The sequence below is a fragment of the Macrosteles quadrilineatus genome, unplaced genomic scaffold (genome assembly GCF_028750875.1).
Source record: "Macrosteles quadrilineatus isolate MER2022 unplaced genomic scaffold, UCM_ALF_1.0 Scaffold_4__1_contigs__length_99947679, whole genome shotgun sequence".
In the NCBI taxonomy this organism is placed as follows: Eukaryota; Metazoa; Arthropoda; class Insecta; order Hemiptera; family Cicadellidae; genus Macrosteles; species Macrosteles quadrilineatus.
Genome location: NW_026542597.1, coordinates 44,661,610 through 44,679,286, shown reverse-complemented (window position 1 = coordinate 44,679,286; position 17,677 = coordinate 44,661,610). Strand labels below are relative to the sequence as shown.

The 17,677-nt window shown below is 36.7% G+C and overlaps 1 protein-coding gene across 2 annotated transcripts in view; it reads left to right on the top strand.

The window, feature by feature from the left end:
* Positions 1 to 13,933, top strand: part of LOC128991280 (ethanolamine-phosphate cytidylyltransferase) — a 44,163-nt gene extending 30,230 nt beyond the window's left edge. For both annotated transcript variants that reach the window (XM_054414031.1, XM_054414032.1), the window contains exon 9: positions 12,777 to 13,933. In XM_054414031.1, coding sequence (XP_054270006.1) covers positions 12,777 to 12,870 — 94 coding nt within the window. In that variant the 3' untranslated portion in view covers positions 12,871 to 13,933. The remainder of the gene's footprint in view (positions 1 to 12,776) is intronic.
* Positions 13,934 to 17,677: the final 3,744 nt, after the last annotated feature.

Sequence of the window (17,677 nt, the reverse complement as noted above, 5' to 3'; positions counted from 1 at the left end):
TATTAGTACAAATTCATTGGGATGAAACATCTGCATAAGCCCTTATTTGGCAATGAAAGTTTGAATTTGTGATTTTTTCGAAAAAAGTAATAACTTTTTCCAAAGTTTTTTATAATACACTGGACTGTATAGAGTGTCGAGTATTACTAAAAACTTCTGTAGTTAATAACGTTTAAAATGATGTATAATCATCTACTGTTCGTTTGATTTGTCGTTCTCAAATTTAATAGTTTCTCTTGAAAAACACGGAATGGCCAAAATCGCCTCCCTTTAAAATAACATGTATTTGCTTAAATAAAATGGTAAAAGCTGCTATAGCAATTATATTTGAATAGAGTTTACTGTAATTTTTAGAATCCTTGTGAGATTTATTGTAAGAATATTAAAGATCTATTAGGATTAACATCCATATGAATGTATGTTTTGTGAAAACATGTTAAACTAGTTTTATTTTTATTTTTTGAATACATTGAATATTGTTTAGAGTTACACATGGTACATTTAACTTAAGATTTTTTTCTAAGCATAAGCAAATACTTCCAATGGAGTAACCTCTAAAATTATGTAGATACTACACTTTACAATGTTGTCAATATGTTCACCGAAAACCCAAAATTAACCTAGAAGTAAAGTATACCAATTAATTGATTGTAGTCCTTAGACACATGCTAATGGAAATAATTCAGCCAAGTGATATATGTTTTTACTAAAATAACTGTTAAAACCTCAGAAATACATAGTCTAACTTATTTACACAACAACTAAAAGTTAATACTAAAACACTCAATATTCTAAACTTAAATAACTTTTCCTTATTTCCTTCACGTTTTCATAGTTGCCTTCTATTTGATGCCAACTACTTGAGTTTTTTTTTTCAAAATCTCCTTTATTTTTCCTGATATACAGCCAAGTTTTTTTGCACGTGGCACCAACAGTAACATTAAAATACAACGGTCCTCTGACTAGCACATCTGCATTCATTATCCAGTTGTATATTTCCTTATTATCTTCCACTAAATATGAGGAGACCTCTCCACATAGCCACACAAAACAAGTCCAGTGGACTTAAGGTCTGGTGACCTGGCATGCCAGTAAACCACACTATATGACCCATCTTTATCATTGTTATCACTTAAGTTGTGTATTTTGCATTAAGTCAATCACGCACATCGGTTGAATGTACCATAGAACTAACACCGTAAACGATATTTAAGTTATCCCAATAAATAAGATAAAAAAAACCCTAAATGAAGATACATCACAAAACATAGGTTCAGTAAGTGTTAATCATAACAAATCCTCAATATTCTTATCAGGAATTTTACAATTATTCTGAAAATTGCACTAATACCCATTTAAACATGATTTTTAAAGCAGCTGCTGCCATGTCACTTAAGCCAATACATGTTTTTTACAGGAAATTAAACATTAGCCGTTCCGTGTTTTTCAAGAGAAACTCTTAAATTTGAGAACGACAAATCAAACGAACAGTAGATGATTATACATCATTTTAAAGGTTATTAACTACAGAAGTTTTTAGTAATATTTGACACTCTCTACAGACCAATGTAGTATAGAAAAGCTTTGAAAAAAAGTTATTACTTTTTTCTAAAAAATCACAAATTCAATCTTCCATTGCCAAATAAGGGCTTATGCAGATGTTTCATCTCAATGAATTTGTACTAATAATATTGAAAATTTAACGAGGATTCTAAAAATGACAATGGATTTGGAATAAAAACAATTTTTAGTGCACTTGTGGCCATTTTATGTAAGCAAATACAAATATTTTGAAAAAATCTTAAATTGTCTGTTATTCCTTTGGTCGTGGTTGTTCGTGTACATAGAATAAAATTACGACCAAATAAGTAATAGAAAAGTATTTTAATAAGAGTTAAATTGTGTGTACATTCCTGTAGAAAAACAAAGATCAGACTAACTTAATGCGTTGCTATGACAACGTCATCAGCTGACGCTACACCAGCCCCCCACGGAGAAAAGGAATCTATACATCATTTTGAAAAGTAACCCGTGGTCGGATTTGTCTTCCAGAACGAGTTGTATAAGAATTCGTAGATGGAGTTTGACAAGATGGTGGTAGTTTTGAGGATTCCTCTGCATGTCCAGTCGGCACCAAACGTTTCGTGGGCTCAGGAATAGGACTTTCATCTGCAATAATATAGGCTGGCTTGACCCTGTCCAAAGATACCTTAGTTTCTTGGCCTCTTACAATGATGGTAATTGTCTTTTCGTCACGGCATATGACCTTGTAAGGACCAGAATATGGAGCCTGTAAAGATTTTCTTAAGCTGTCTTGTCGGAGGAATACAAAGTCACAAGTATTGAGGTTCTTGAACACAAACGACCCTGGTTTAATGTGGCGTGATGCGGGTGTAGGTCTTAGTCGATTCATATGCTTACGCAGCCCTGATACCAATTCTTGTGGCTCGTTGCTCTCGTGGGAAGGTATTACGAAAAACTCTCCCGGAAGACGCAGTGGTTCTCCGTACACCAGTTCAGCTGATGAAGCAGTGATGTCCTCCTTGAAGGCAGATCTTATTCCGAGAAGGACAAACGGCAGTACTTCGGTCCAGTCTGATTTGCTGTGAGCCATTATAGCAGCTTTCAACTGGCGGTGGAGTCTTTCAATCATACCGTTGGCTTGTGGATGCCAGCTGGTAGTGAACTGGAGCTTTATGCCCAACTGTCGTGCTAGGTCTTTAAACAAAGTCGATGTGAACTGGGATCCGCGATCACATGTCAACTTTTGTGGGCATCCAAATCGAGCTATCCAAGTAGAGACAAACGCTCCAGTAACAGATTCGGCAGTTATTTGATCAATAGGACAAATTTCAGGCCAACGAGTAAATCTATCTATGATAGTTAGACAGTACCTAGAAGATTTTGATAAGGGAAGTGGGCCAATTAGGTCAATGTGGACATGAGAAAAACGTTCTGTAGGTGTATGAAAATCACCAAGGGGAGTAGAAACATGTCTAGTTATCTTAGATCTTTGGCATGAGAGGCAAGATTGAGTCCATTTGTGGCAATCCTTACGAATGGAAGGCCAGACAAAACGATCGCAGATAAGTTTTGTTGTGGCACGTATTCCAGGATGACTCAGCTTGTGGAACTGGTCGAAAACTCTACGTCGCAGTTCTGATGGCACAAAGGGTCTAGGAGTTCCTGTTGAGGTGTCACAGATAAGGCTCAAATGGGTTCCAGGAATCGGAACTTTCTCCAATCTAAGAGATGTAGTACTTTCTGAAATGAGATTTTGAAGTTCTTCGTCTGACTCTTGTGACTTGGCTAAGGATTCATGATCTAAAACAGTTGAAATGGCTTCAACACGTGACAAAGCATCAGCAACTATATTTTGTGAACCACTGATGTGCTTTATGTCTGTTGAAAGCTCAGAGATAAATGAAAGTTGGCGTAACTGAGCTGGAGGCAACTTGTCACGGCGCTGTTGAAAGGCATAAATAAGTGGTTTATGATCTGTGAATATAGTGAAAGAAGTTGTTTCCAAGAGATGACGGAAATGCTGCACAGCTTCATAAATAGCGAGGAGTTCTCTGTAGTATGCAGGCCAGATGCACTGTTTGGATGATAGTTTCTTGGAGAAAAAACCTAGTGGTTGCCAAGAGTCATCGACAAACTGTTGGAGGCAAGCACCTACACTTACTCCAGAGGCGTCTGTAAAGAGACCAAGAGGAGCATCAGGTTTAGGATGAAACAATAGTGTTGCTGATGATAAGCTAGCCTTGCATGCTTGGAAAGCTTCTTCTGTCTCTGGAGTCCAGGGCACAGGGAGGGAACCTTTTGAATCAGCGTCACTAAGTAGGGAGTGCAGAGGTGCTTGAAATTCAGCGGCCTTTGGCAGAAACCTACGATAAAAGTTCATAATTCCCAAGAATCTGCGAAGACCACGCATTGTCTGAGGTAACTGGTAGTCTTGTAGAGCAGTGACTCTCTCCTGAGGTGGACGTGTCCCAGCAGATGAGACTAAGTAACCTAAAAATTTAACTTCTGGTACACCAATTACACATTTAGATGGATTTACAACTACTCCATAGTCAGAAAGTCGTTCAAACAACATTCTTAGGTGTTCTTTATGTATTTCTTCAGACTGGGAAAATACTAAAATGTCGTCAATATACGCATAACAAAAATCAAGGCCGTGAATAACTTCATCTATGAATCTTTGAAATGTTTGACCCGCGTTGCGTAAGCCAAAAGTCATGAATGGAAATTCAAACAAACCAAATGGAGTGGTGATTGCTGTTTTTTGGATGTCATCTTCGTGGACGGGAATTTGGTGGTAAGCCTTGGTCAAATCAATGGCAGAGAAATGCGTACAGCCTGCTAAATTGAACGAGAAATCCTGAATATGTGGTACAGGGTATCTGTCAGGAACAGTACGAGCATTTAAAGCGCGGTAATCACCGCAAGGACGCCATCCATTTTCACCTTTAGGCACCATGTGCAAAGGTGAGGACCAGGGGCTTTCAGAGGGTCGAGCAATACCAAGCTTAACCATATCCTCAAATTCTTTCCGGGCAGCTTTCAATTTTTGAGGATGTAAGCGACGTGGTCGACAGTGAACAGGAGGACCAGGTGTAACATTTATATGATGAACTGTTTTATGTTTCACAGCACGAGGTAAGCCTGGAGGACGAATAATATCAGGGAATTCAGAAAAAACTTCTGCCAATGGCGAAGAGAAAGATATAACTTTAATACTAGTTTGATTGTTGTTAGAAACTATTCCCTCGGCATTCAATCCCGTTTTCTTGTCAACCAAACATTTCATTTTGCAATCGGGTAATAAGTGATAGTGTGAAAGGAAGTCTGAACCTAATATAGGTATTGAAACATCCGCTACCACTAGACTCCAAGGGAAATTACGTCTAAGGCCTAAATTAAGGGTGAGAGGCATGGTACCATAAGTCTTTATTTCACTGTTATTGGCAGCACTTAGTGAATAGCTAGTAGGAAAACGTTTATATTTGATAAGGCGTTTAGGAAAACACGACACATCAGACCCGGTGTCGATAAGGAACCTAGTTCGTGAATTTCTGTCCATCACAAAGAGACGGCCGCCAGCATTTGAACAATCCGTTGCGGCCTCTACGGATTGTTGCTGAGGTTTCCCTGAAAAGAGCACGGAGAAAGACATTTGGTAGCATTGTTTTTGAATTTTCTATGGTACCAGCACCAGTTCTTAGAGGGATTAGGTTCGTTTCCTGATCCACCACGAGACTGGGAACGACCCCTAGGTCTCACCTGTGTATCTCGTACTCTGGTTTCTGATAATGCTTGAACTTGTTTAGAGAGGGATTCTATTGCATTTAATAAAGAAGTGTTACCTGAAGAGACTTCACAAATACCAGGTGTTGAAGGAATGTCAGCTACCTCCATGATCTTATCAGCCAGTTCTGCCAGTTTGTCCAAGGAGAGCTCAAGTTGCGTAGTCAATATGGCTTGTGAATGAGGAGGGAGTCGTCTGAGCCACAGTTGACGAAGCATGTTGTCTTGAAGGGGAGTCGAGCCCGCAAGAGACCTAAGATGCCTCAAAAACTGAGAAGGCTTGCGGTCTCCAAGGTCCTCTTCACTCAGCAGCCGCCGCACACGTTGCTCTTCGGATGCAGAGAGGCGTTCAATCAGTTTCTTTTTTAGATGTCCGTATTTGTCGCCTTGAGGAGGGTTTGTTATGATGTCTTCGACTTCAGCAGCAATTCCTGTGTCCAATTGCGAGACCACGTAGTGAAACTTGGTGTCGTCGTTGGTAATTCCAGATATAAGAAATTGCGAGTCAACTTGACAGAACCACAGACTTGGTCTTTCAGGCCAAAAGGGCGGAAGTTTGACGGCTACTCTGTTCACCGACATGTTTTGAGAAGTGCTGGGTTGTCCAATCCGTTGACGCAGTTCTTCATTCGCAGTTCTAAGTTCAGCGAGTTGAGTCTGCAGGTCTTCTAATGACATCGTTCGAAGGAGGAAACACAAAAGATTTAAACTCTTCAAAGAAAATAAGTCTTTAGATAACGGTTGTAGTCGGGGTCACCATTTTGGTCGTGGTTGTTCGTGTACATAGAATAAAATTACGACCAAATAAGTAATAGAAAAGTATTTTAATAAGAGTTAAATTGTGTGTACATTCCTGTAGAAAAACAAAGATCAGACTAACTTAATGCGTTGCTATGACAACGTCATCAGCTGACGCTACATTCCCTACCTGTGAGGGTATGGAAACTTAAATTGGTGCCATTTTGTCACCAATACTTAGTTGTTTAACACGTAAAATTTTTTAACACTAACTTCGTTCCACCCTGTATATAAAAGATGGTATTCACAGTTAACTCTGTTTAAGTCTGTCAGCTGTAATTTATTAGTAAATGCATTTTATAAAGACTCTAGCTCGGCTCATACAAATCAAGTCTTTAGATCACTTGGATTGAAATACAACCTACTTGTAATTTTAACTATAGAAACTCTTAGAATCTGGTGTACAATATTGTAGTTGAAACCCAAAACTGCTGAATAATCAGGGAAACAAGGTTGGATAAGGGGTTTTTGCCAGCGAGCACAGAATAAAAATAGAGGGGCCATGCGTATTTAAATAACATTATAGGCAGTGACGCCAAGTTCCCCCACTCCGGATTCGGTCAACTCGCCGTGACCGAGTAAAACAGCGTCAAAAACCCTTTTTATGATACTCGATGATTAGACGCACTTACAGTAGTCCTAAAATTACCAAACTTGGAACAGGGAAAATTTATTAGTACTGCTCAATGATAGTAAGCTGTAAAATATTATATATATCCTATTTTGTTTTTATTAATTGATAAAACTGAAAGAAATTATTAATTCTTTTGTGAAAACATGAAATTATTAGTAATCGAGGAAGTTTTTTATTTTTTGGTCAGGAAAGTTTCGTCTGCGGCAAAGTTTGAGAGCAATAGTTGAACCTTAACATATATTTTTCTGAGAATTCTGTGATGGCTGGTAAAGGAAATAAATTAGGTTGAAGAGGCAGTAAAATCCGTCCTACGGCGCGCGGCGGCGCGACTCGGGCACTGCACGCTGTCACTGCGACAGTGTCTCGTCACTCACTGCTGCCCTAAGAATCGAGTAATGAAACACTTATCTAATTAACTTACATAAATATTTTTGTACTTACTGGCACTTTTTCTCTTCAGGTAATGATTGTAGATGATTTATTGTGTGGAGAAATAAACAGGCTTTAGTTCTAAGCTTGTATTTCACAAGTAAATATAGTTCAATATTATAAGTTCATATATTGAGTGTCGGTGGTTTTACAATTCTACCCTTATTGGCCTAGAAATGTCACAACTTTGGTTAGGTGGTGCCTGACTCGGGAGGAATGAACTTTATCATTGAATATTTTACTGTAATGATGAAGTCTGATGTTCACATACTTCCTGCAAATTGATTTCAGCAGTAAGATCAGATGGTTTTGTTCAAATTCTTGATCGTTGTAATGATCTGATATGAATATGGGGAGGCCGATGCAACGGCTTAAAACCATTGAAATGATTACTTCAGTGATATTTACCATTTTCAACTGATTTGAGTTTAAAAAGTTCTTTACAATCGCTTCAGAAATTAAGCATACTTTTATCACTCCATCTGATGGCTGAATCAGCCCTCCCCTGTTCTTATGTTGTATCAGGCTGTTGTGCTTGGATGAATCTTTTTGTAGAAGTTGTGAACAGGTTTCGCAGACTATTTTCTTTTTAATCTGCCTTACAACAAAACCAGCAACATACTCCACTATATCGCAGGAAACATCAGTAGTCGTGTCAAAAATTGTTATCATGACTTCTTCTTCGACGTCACACACTTCCTCTTCGTCTTGTATCTCGAAGTTCCCTCCTCGCCATCCTGGTATGGATGTGTTTATGTCTCGGATTTCATCGGTTTTCCTATTCAAAGAGAATATCAGGGACTTGTTAAGCGCAAGGGTGTTCCCAGTGTTTGTTTCGACTAGCTCCTTATGCAATAGAATTCTCTTAAATGAGCTAGTGAACTCCTTGCAAGTAGGGTTATTATTGTGGCCACCTCGTGACCTAATGTATCCAAAAAGTCTCTCAAGGTGATCTTGACTCACCTTATAAACTGGCAAATACTTCTAGGGTTTGTCTTCGCCATTTACATATTTATTATACATGGATAAGGTGCTGTCAATACACACAATTAACCCAAGGAATCCAGTTTTACGTCGGGAAACCAATATTGGCACACCACTTCCATCTTTCAGGCCACATATGTATTCTTTTGCTCTCAGGAGAAACTCAGAATGTAATTCATAGTTCTTGGGATTCAGAGCTTGCTTCTCGTATTTTGCACGAATGCTTCTGGAATTCAAGATGTCAAATAATCGATCAAAGATGAGAATAAATTCAATGGTTGCAGTGCATTCTTCGAAATCGGGCACTTTGTTCTCTTTCAAGTACTGAAGCGATTCAGCTACCGACTTACTAAGTACCTGTACAGCAAGTTTTACTTTCATCTTCTGTTTAATATAGTTAATATGTGTCTGGGTTAATTTATTTCCTAGACGAAGGCCTTCTTTATCTTGCAGTTGATGGAGTTGCTCGATGAAACTCCACTCAATACGTTCTCCTTTTGAATTCAACAAAACCTTTCCGTCCCCTAGAGTGTTTCGGACCAGCTTTATCATGTGGCTAGGGTCTAAAAAGAAACTTATAGTTTCCTTTGTTGTAGGGTGTGGAAACGAAGAAATGGGATTCTTTGGAGTAATATTACATCCCAAACTGTTTGCCATGGCAATATTACAGGCGGTACCGTCTGATGTTAAACTAGCCACTTCAATACTAGCATCATGTAGTAGGTTTAGACACTGCTTAACTAGTCCGCTTAGCTGTTCCCCAGAAACGCCAGAAACAAAAAAATGGCCTAAAGGAATTTTCCAACAGTCATTTATAAAAACTAGATGAAACACTAACGCTTCCGTTGCTAATGGTGCCGAATCATCATCACATGTAACACTGTTACCGGCATTTATTGTTCCGTGGAATCGTTTGCCATCCCACTCTAAATGTTTTCTGATTGCCATGCAATCAAGCATCAGAGAACAAATAGGGCGTTTCTCTGAGTTTTCTGAATGTTCTTTAAGAGCTCTAAATACCTCTTGAGAAAATCCCGGCTCTGCGTTGACACTGGAATACCATCGTCTCAAGGTTCTGGGGTGGGGAAGAGCTGAATTAAAGGTTTTGCGCACAAAAGTATACGCTTTTGGGGATAAAAAATGTAGCGTAATTGCGAACGATTTCAGCCTTTCATTGTATGACTTTTTTAAAGCCGGATTTTGTATTTTGTCAATAGCCCTTCTAATGAGGCAGTCCGAGGTCTTTGAAATGGAAGTTAACAAACTGCAGGACTCCTCTCCAATATTCATTTTCTTCCTTAATGAATCGATAACATTTTCCATGTTTGCAACTTTTTTTTTAAGTCGCCTTTTCTTTTGTTGTAACGTCTTTATTTTAGTGTTACGTTTTTTTAAGGTTGTCTTGGCTTTGTTGAGTTCCGCTTTTAGCTTTTCTTTAGTTGGTGACTTAAAACATGACGGGTCAGCGAGCACATTCTTTGCTCGCTGTGACGGGGTGCCTCCTTCGTTCGTCACTTCAGAATCGTCAAGAAGTATTTTTCTTTTCAGACTTCGTCGTTCTTTCACATTAGAAAATGCAGGAAATATTACAGGTACTGCATCTTTTCTTATTCTTACTCGTTGCAATGATCTGTCTTTGTCCTCCTCCCTGAAATGAACTGAGCACAATTTGCTGTGTTTCGTTGGAGTCCAGTTTTCTCTTTTCACTGCAATGATCCATTTTCGACGTAGTTCTTGATCAGTAGGAAAGCTGAAAACCATTAACTAATTAATTTTCTTCCCTGAAAGTCAATGGTTTTCAGAATTTAAAAAATATCCCCGTTGCAGCTAACCTGCATATACGCAAGAATTTCCAACTCGTTTTAATGTCATAAAATAAATGAAGCCACATTCCAAATTTTATAACTTCATATGTTGTCTAATAAGGAAATTATACAAAATTATTAATGAGAATGCAGGTTTTCTGCAACGGGGGACACTGGAGTAGGGTATTTTTTAGCACAAAAATTTTTATTCTGACCATATGAAGCCACAAACCAAAATTCATCAATATTTCATTCATCAACAGTCCCTCAAAACAAAAAAGTAACATGGTCCTGGGCTTAGGTCCCGCCATGAGACCTACGGTAATAGCTACTTCCCTAAGAGAAATTCGCTAAAAGTGAGAAACGATAAAATAACATTGGACTATCATACTAAAAGTGAAAGACTGTAGAGGTGTCTGAAGGAAAGGAGTGGGAGGGGAAGAGCTGATAACAAAGGACAGGAAGTAGCTGAACAAGAAGGTATTATTCCCACGATTCCCACCGATGAGTCACATGTGCTCATTTTCGCAAGTTACGTGTGCTGCATCCTCATGAAGAGTGGAAATTATTTCGATTATTTTAAAAACAGACCAAATTAAATACTAAGCTTCAAATATCAACTAAGTTTGCGTGAATACCCACACATACTGTCATCTTTGTTGGTTTAATTCCTTTACTGAGACTAAACTTTTATTAAAATTCCGGTTCGTTATAACAGTACTACACGAAAATACCTTTAATTTGACACCTTGATCATTAAAGTCCATCCATATAAACCCGAATGGATGGAGCACACCGTAACAATAAACGTAACAATTAATTACAACATTTAGGCCTAATAATAATGTTTTTCCTTACCTGTGGTAGGTTAAACCTACAAACCTCCCTCTGTTGTTGCATCCATAGGCCACACAAGTTTCAGGCATAATCACAACACTACAGCTCTGCTGAATGCAATGTCAACAACCGACTAAATGTTGTCTAGCGGAGCCTCGTGACAGCGCTCAAGACGCTCGGTACTAGGGTGACTCATCGCTCCCCCCACTCCGGATTCGGTCAAACCCGCGGAAAATTTGGCTTCACCGCCGCGCACGGATGTCCTACGTGCAGTATCCTAAGTCTATGGTTCATTTGATTCACATAATGGGAGTGCCTACTTGTGAATCAAACTTGCAGTGAAACACAAACTAATGCACATCTACTTGCAGTGTCCAAACGATATCTTTACAAATGGAATTCCTATTTGCAGTACCCATTCAAAGTCTGCATTAATGGTACAACTAGTTCACGTAAATGGAAAGTCTACTTGCAGTATCCAAACCAATGATAGGCCTATATTTGGTTCACCACATAAATGGAATAGCTATTTGGAGTATTTTAAGTCAATGGTGCATCAGCCTAATATCAGGGACCCTAATTATTGGTTATTCATTTTGTAGTAAATTATTCTCAATTATATTAATCCGATTGTTCTTCCATTTTTCTCTGTACGGTATTTGTAATGTGCTATTTTAGATGATTCTATGACTAACATATGTTGTGACTCTTGTTTACTTTTTTATTGTTAATTCGCAAATAATGCCATGCCGCCCAATTAACCCGTAAGGCCCATGTTAAATTTCTAAAAGTTTAGATTCATGCAGGGAAAAGCCCTGTGGTCCGATTTGTACCATTTCAGATTTATACCTTCCGATGGTTGAATACTATGACTGTGCTAAATTTTGTGCAGATCGCTTCAGCCGTTCAGGAGGAGTATTTGTAAAACAAAAGCAGGAGTGTAGTATCAAGAGCTTCGTTTCGCTCCACTCAACTATGCAGTACCCTTTAACTATTCCAAGATCTAGATCCATACCATAAAGTGGAGTAATACATTTATCTAGCCTACCTCAATCAGGTTGCAATTATAAAAATACCCCTGCCGCAGCAAACCTGTATAAACAGGCAAACTGCAACAGTTTATTTATTCTCCATAAGAATAATATAGGAATTTTAAGATTACAGTATTTTGTAATTTTCTCTGTATTCATTTTGGCACATGATAACACAAACTAAATTATTTCTTTTTTTAAGCTCTACAAAACTGCTTCGAAAGAAATTGCAAAATTTTATTTTTTAGGGTCAAAAATGGGAAAAACTAACTTTTACCCCATAAACCCCCCTCCCCCCCCTCCCACCGTTCACATGGTCTGATCATGCTGCTTTGTGAATTTGTTCGAATAAATGTAGGCTTATACCAAATTTCATTAAAATCGGATCATTTTTGCTAGAGTTATCGCTCTAACAGACACATATGTAAATAATATGAATTTGAACGAATGGAGTTTTTGGCGTCTGGGAACCTCAAAACGAAAAAGTAAATCGGTCCCGAGTCCTGGTCTTACCATGAGACCTATGATAATAGCTGATTCTCAAAATGGAAAATTTCATAAGCCTATTTAAATTCCATTTTCATAAACGGTTTTGTATGTCTCTTGTTTGCAATCTGACTGTGGATGAACAGTCAACTGAAGGATAAGCTGTTGGATTACAATTCGTATTTAAACCCTTAAATAAAGTTTGCCAGCAACCCAGGGTCTTTGAGTAAACTGTAGAAATAATTGGAACACAAGGAGGGCGAAGCCCTTAAAGAAGTTACCTTATTATTACCATTCGCAAGTGTGCTTGATCATAAGCTTTAAAATGACACCTGAATTTTGGAAACTGGTTAAGTAGGACGGCTGAATAAGGGATGTAACAGAGGGAACCCTTATTGTATTGAGTAGATTGTAATTGAACTATCATATCATCCTTATAACAATATAACATTCTCTTTTTAGGATTGATTATGAAGAGAGGAACAGAAAGAAAGAAGTGAAGGAGATTAAGATGCTGGAAGCTTTATCCAAAGTCAAGATAATCGGAAGTTCGTAGCGAGCTTTCTACTAACAACGACTCTCGTCACTTGTTTCCCACCAAAGTTTAGTAATTAATCCATTCCAGTTTAGTACGTTAGATGAACCGAAGCCAGAGATCAACACAATATGTTTAGTGTGTTGACTTGAAAGATCAAATATCAATTTGTAAATTTGGTTTACTATGGTTATTGTTTTACTCCTTTATTTTTATATGAAAATTTGAAATTTCGATATAACTTTGTTATTTAGTGCCAAATTCAAATTGTTTTGAGAATCAGAGCTTATTAATACCATTTATTTATTGTGTTATGTATAAATGTACATTAGTTTGAATAAATAATGTATTTTATTGTTTTCTATTATGTTTGTATATATTTATGGTTTATGAGCAGGGTGGAATTTTGCCAAACTATTGGTAACTATTTACTTTGTTATATTTGCTATTATTATGTTTTAGAGAATTTACATAGTAAATATATATTTTTTAATTGTAGGAAGTAAAAATTAAATTTGATTGTCTTGTTTTTACATTACTAAAATATTTTCTGCTTAAGCTATAAAACGATGGTTTAACATCCACACAATTAAACATGGCCAATTAATTGATATAAAGAGATATAAATTAGAAAATAATATATGTTCTTAGAAATCGTACAAAATTTACAATTAGGAAATAATGATTATATATGTCAAGTTTTAGCTTAGTTTTTCTAAACTCAATTCCTGCTTCTTTATGTTGTAATCAATTTTTAATTGTAGGTTATTTAGTACCTAGATTATAATAGATTTTTATTTTGAATGAAGCTTTAGTGAAAGATAAACCATGTTTTATCACTGAACTGTTGAATGAATTATACAATTTGTACTTAGTACTATTCTAAACTTTGTCAATCAAAATAGATGCGATTGTTATATTATAAATTTTGTGATAACTCAACCGTAGGTGAACGAGAATTGTAAGGGATCTAGTCACTTTGGTGATATTGTAATTAATAGTTCACTTATGTACATTTGCAGTACACAAACTAGAGCCTGTTTTTTTCATTCTAGTGCATGAATTTTAGTCCTTAAGTGTTTCAGTTAGATGTTTTATTCGTTACCCTCCAACCATTTATAACTGTATTTTTATAGTATATTTGTTGGATAACATATTAGTTCCTAACAAATCTAATCGAACCACACTTTTGTCAAAAAAATCTGAACCCCAGCTAATCTGAAATACCTGTGAAAAAAGGTTACTGCACTTAATCTGAAAACAGCAATGTGTTCTGAAACACTAACAGGGTGTCCAGGCTGGGAAACCAGGAATCAGGGAATTTTACATACATTTTTATGACCTGGAAAAAGTTTGTGAATCGTACGTGAATTTAGGAACTGAAACATTTAAATTAATTGCCAATAGTCTTTGGCTGAGCTTCCATTCATTAACCATGTTCTGTTCCCTTGAACCATGATTGGCGCGATCTTGTAGTCTTGTTAGTGACTAAGGCCGACATGTTCCTTAGATACAGCTGTTAATTAATAGCCTGATAATAAGTATCTAAAAATATCATCTAAAAGTCTTTTAGAACTTATTACATTTTCTAGACAACTTAATTAGAAAACGTTAAACTAATTATGTTATTATGTTTTTACTAATTTTTGACTACCAATTTGCAATTTGACACTATTTAGTGAACATTTAATTTATTCATAAGCCAGTGGTATAGTTACAGAATTGAACCTTGCCAGCAATGCCAATGATTCAAATGTTCCCTGTAGCTGCTGTAGTCCAATTATGGGTTCACTCCTCACATAAGTCAATACATTGCATATTGCATACTTAACGACTATTGATTAATTGGTTATTTCAATAATTCTTTTCCTATTGCTTGTAAAAATTAAAATTCGTTGGTTGGAGGGAAAGTCTTTTCTCTTAGGCGCTTCCTACTCTTTACCTTCCCAATACAGTACGCTTTTGTAGATGTCTTACCTTTGCACATGGTCACTACGTTCTTCCAAACCCAAAGGTTGAGAGATTATTTTATCTAGAATTTTTAAGCTCTTACGCCATGTACTTTTAGGAAATAATGCAGTTTATGTCTAGCCTGATGTGAAGATGTGTTAGTTATATCGTACTACGGTCAAACTGTAAAATAGTTATCATTAATTTATTGAAAACTTTTAGTCAAATACATTTTTATCAGTCAATGCATTGTACTCCTTTTTAAATTTAAGGTAAAAAAAGTACTTAGTTGATACTTTCCAATAAGTCCAAGATATTTTTTATTTTTATGTTTTTGTTTATCGTTTATGGTCTCAAAAGAATGTTCCAGTATAAATGATTTTTAATTACTTGTATAGCTAAACTGATATTGAACATCAAGCATAATCCTAGCTAAAACTATGTTAGTGTTCTCCTAGTCAAAATTCTGCATAAAAGAATATCAATAACCTTGTCTAACACAGGAATCGCTAGGGGCTCAAAAGCGCATTCTAAAAATCCGCTACGATGACATCATAGTTTAGTTCAAAATTCCTCCGTTAACAGCGTTGTAGTAGAGCTGTCAGATCTCCTCTTGAGGGAACACCATTACCGCAACGATACGGAATTCAGTCATCGGCCTCGGTGGTGTAATGGATAGCGTACCGAGTTGATAAACCGAAGATGCTGGGTTCGAATCCCGCTAGCAGCACAAACTTTTTGTCAACAATTTTTTTTCATATCAGCAAGTGTGGTTGGTTTGGTTAGGTTATGACAGTTTAATTTTATAATTAAAAAATTATAAAATTGAATTTTAGGCATTTATAATTTTATTTTATCAACAAAACTATTTTTTAGATTAGTAAACCTTCATTAGATTTTTTCATTATCAGCACGTTTGGTTAGGTTATGACAGTTTAATTTAATAATTGAAACATTTAATTTTATAATTAACTAGGCCTAATAGTGAACAGTGAAGTAAAAATTACGCGCTGTGCTCTCTACTACAACGCTGTTCACGGAGGAATTTTGAACTAAGCTATGATGTCATCGTTGCGGATTTTTAGAATGCGCTTTTGAGCCCGTAGCGATTCCTGTCTAACACAAGCCTGTTGCCATGGTAATTATAGTAACAAACAGACTCTCAATTAATTACAGCTTACAATAAAAGAATGAACGAATTAACAAATAAATGAAAATAAATCATCCAACACCTTGAAATAAAACATTTTCAAATTACGGTGCTTCATAAAAAACTATAGTTCGGCCGCTTAGAAAACGACCTGCGCGCTAATGCTAAACCAATGCTGGAGGAGGTCGCTTTCTAAGCGGCTGACCTATAGTCATAATTTTTCTATTTTATGGTTAGTAAAAATTTTACCAACATATTTATAGTTATTGGAATCTTAGTTGAATGCCATAATGTTTTCTGTGATTAGAAACCTGTGTTGATCAGTTTGGAAATTGAACTAAATTGTTAAAAAAGACTGGAGGGATTGATTTTGGAGGGAGCGTTTCATAAACTCCAAATTTCACAAACTCCAACGCTTAAAATATTAAACGAACAGCGCGTTTCATAATGTCCAAATTTCATAAGCTCCAAAACTATAACATTCAAATAATCACTGTTTCACAATGTCCAAGTTTCACAAACTCCAACGTTTAGATACCAAATAAACAGAGCGGTTCATAACCTCCAAATTTCATAAGCTCCAAATCTATAACATTCAAATAATCACTGTTTCACAATGTCCAAGTTTCACAAACTCCAACGTTTAGATACCAAATAAACAGAGCGGTTCATAATGTCCAAATTTCAAAACCTCCAACAGTACAGTCTGGGCCAGAAGTCTCTCTAGTGGTTGCCACAGTCGGATAGCAGGCACCGTTCGCCAGCGCTCAACTACTGATTATATGTGCATTTTAATGATTGAAGAACACTCAGCTGTGTGACTCAAATATGTGTTAGCACACAATGTTTAAATCAAATTTACATTTTAGCAAATTTCCCCTATAGGGAATAAGCTATTACCGTAGTACTCATGGTAAGACCTGGTCCCGGGACCGATTTACTTTTTCGTTTTGAGGTCCGTAGACACCAAAAACACCATCAGTTCAAATTCATATATATATATATATATATATATGTGTGTGTGTGTGTCCTTTAGCGTGATAACTCGAGCAAAAATCATCCGATTTTGAAGAAATTTGGTACGAACGTGTAAACCTACGTTTATTCGAACGAGTTCGCGAACCAGCATGATCGGACTATGGGAACTCTTAAGAATATATACTTATACTCTTAAGAAAGCAATTACGGAGCAACAATGATGCTTTGTGTTGCGCCGCTACAACAGTAGAACGTGTAGCGCCTACATACCGAACCACGGCATTCTCTGCAGCGACTTCTGGCAGAGACTGTACCGTTGGAGCTTATGAAACTTGGAGGTTATGAACCGCTCTGTTTATTTGATATTTAAACTTTGGAGTTTGTGAAATTTGGACATTGTGAATCGGTGATTATTTGAAAGTTATGGTTTTGGAGTTTATGAAATTTGGAGGTTATGAACCGCTCTGTTTATTTGATATTTAAACGTTGGAGTTTGTGAAATTTGGACATTGTGAATCGGTGATTATTTGAAAGTTATGGTTTTAGAGTTTATGAAATTTGGAGGTTATGAAACGCACTGTTTATTTAATATATTAACGTTGGAGTTTGTGAAATTTGGACATTGTGAAACGGTGCTTATTTGAAAGTTATAGTTTTGGAGTTTATGACATTTGGAGGTTATGAAACGCACTGTTTATTTAATATTTTAGGCGTTGGAGTTTGTGAAATTTGGACATTATGAACCTCACC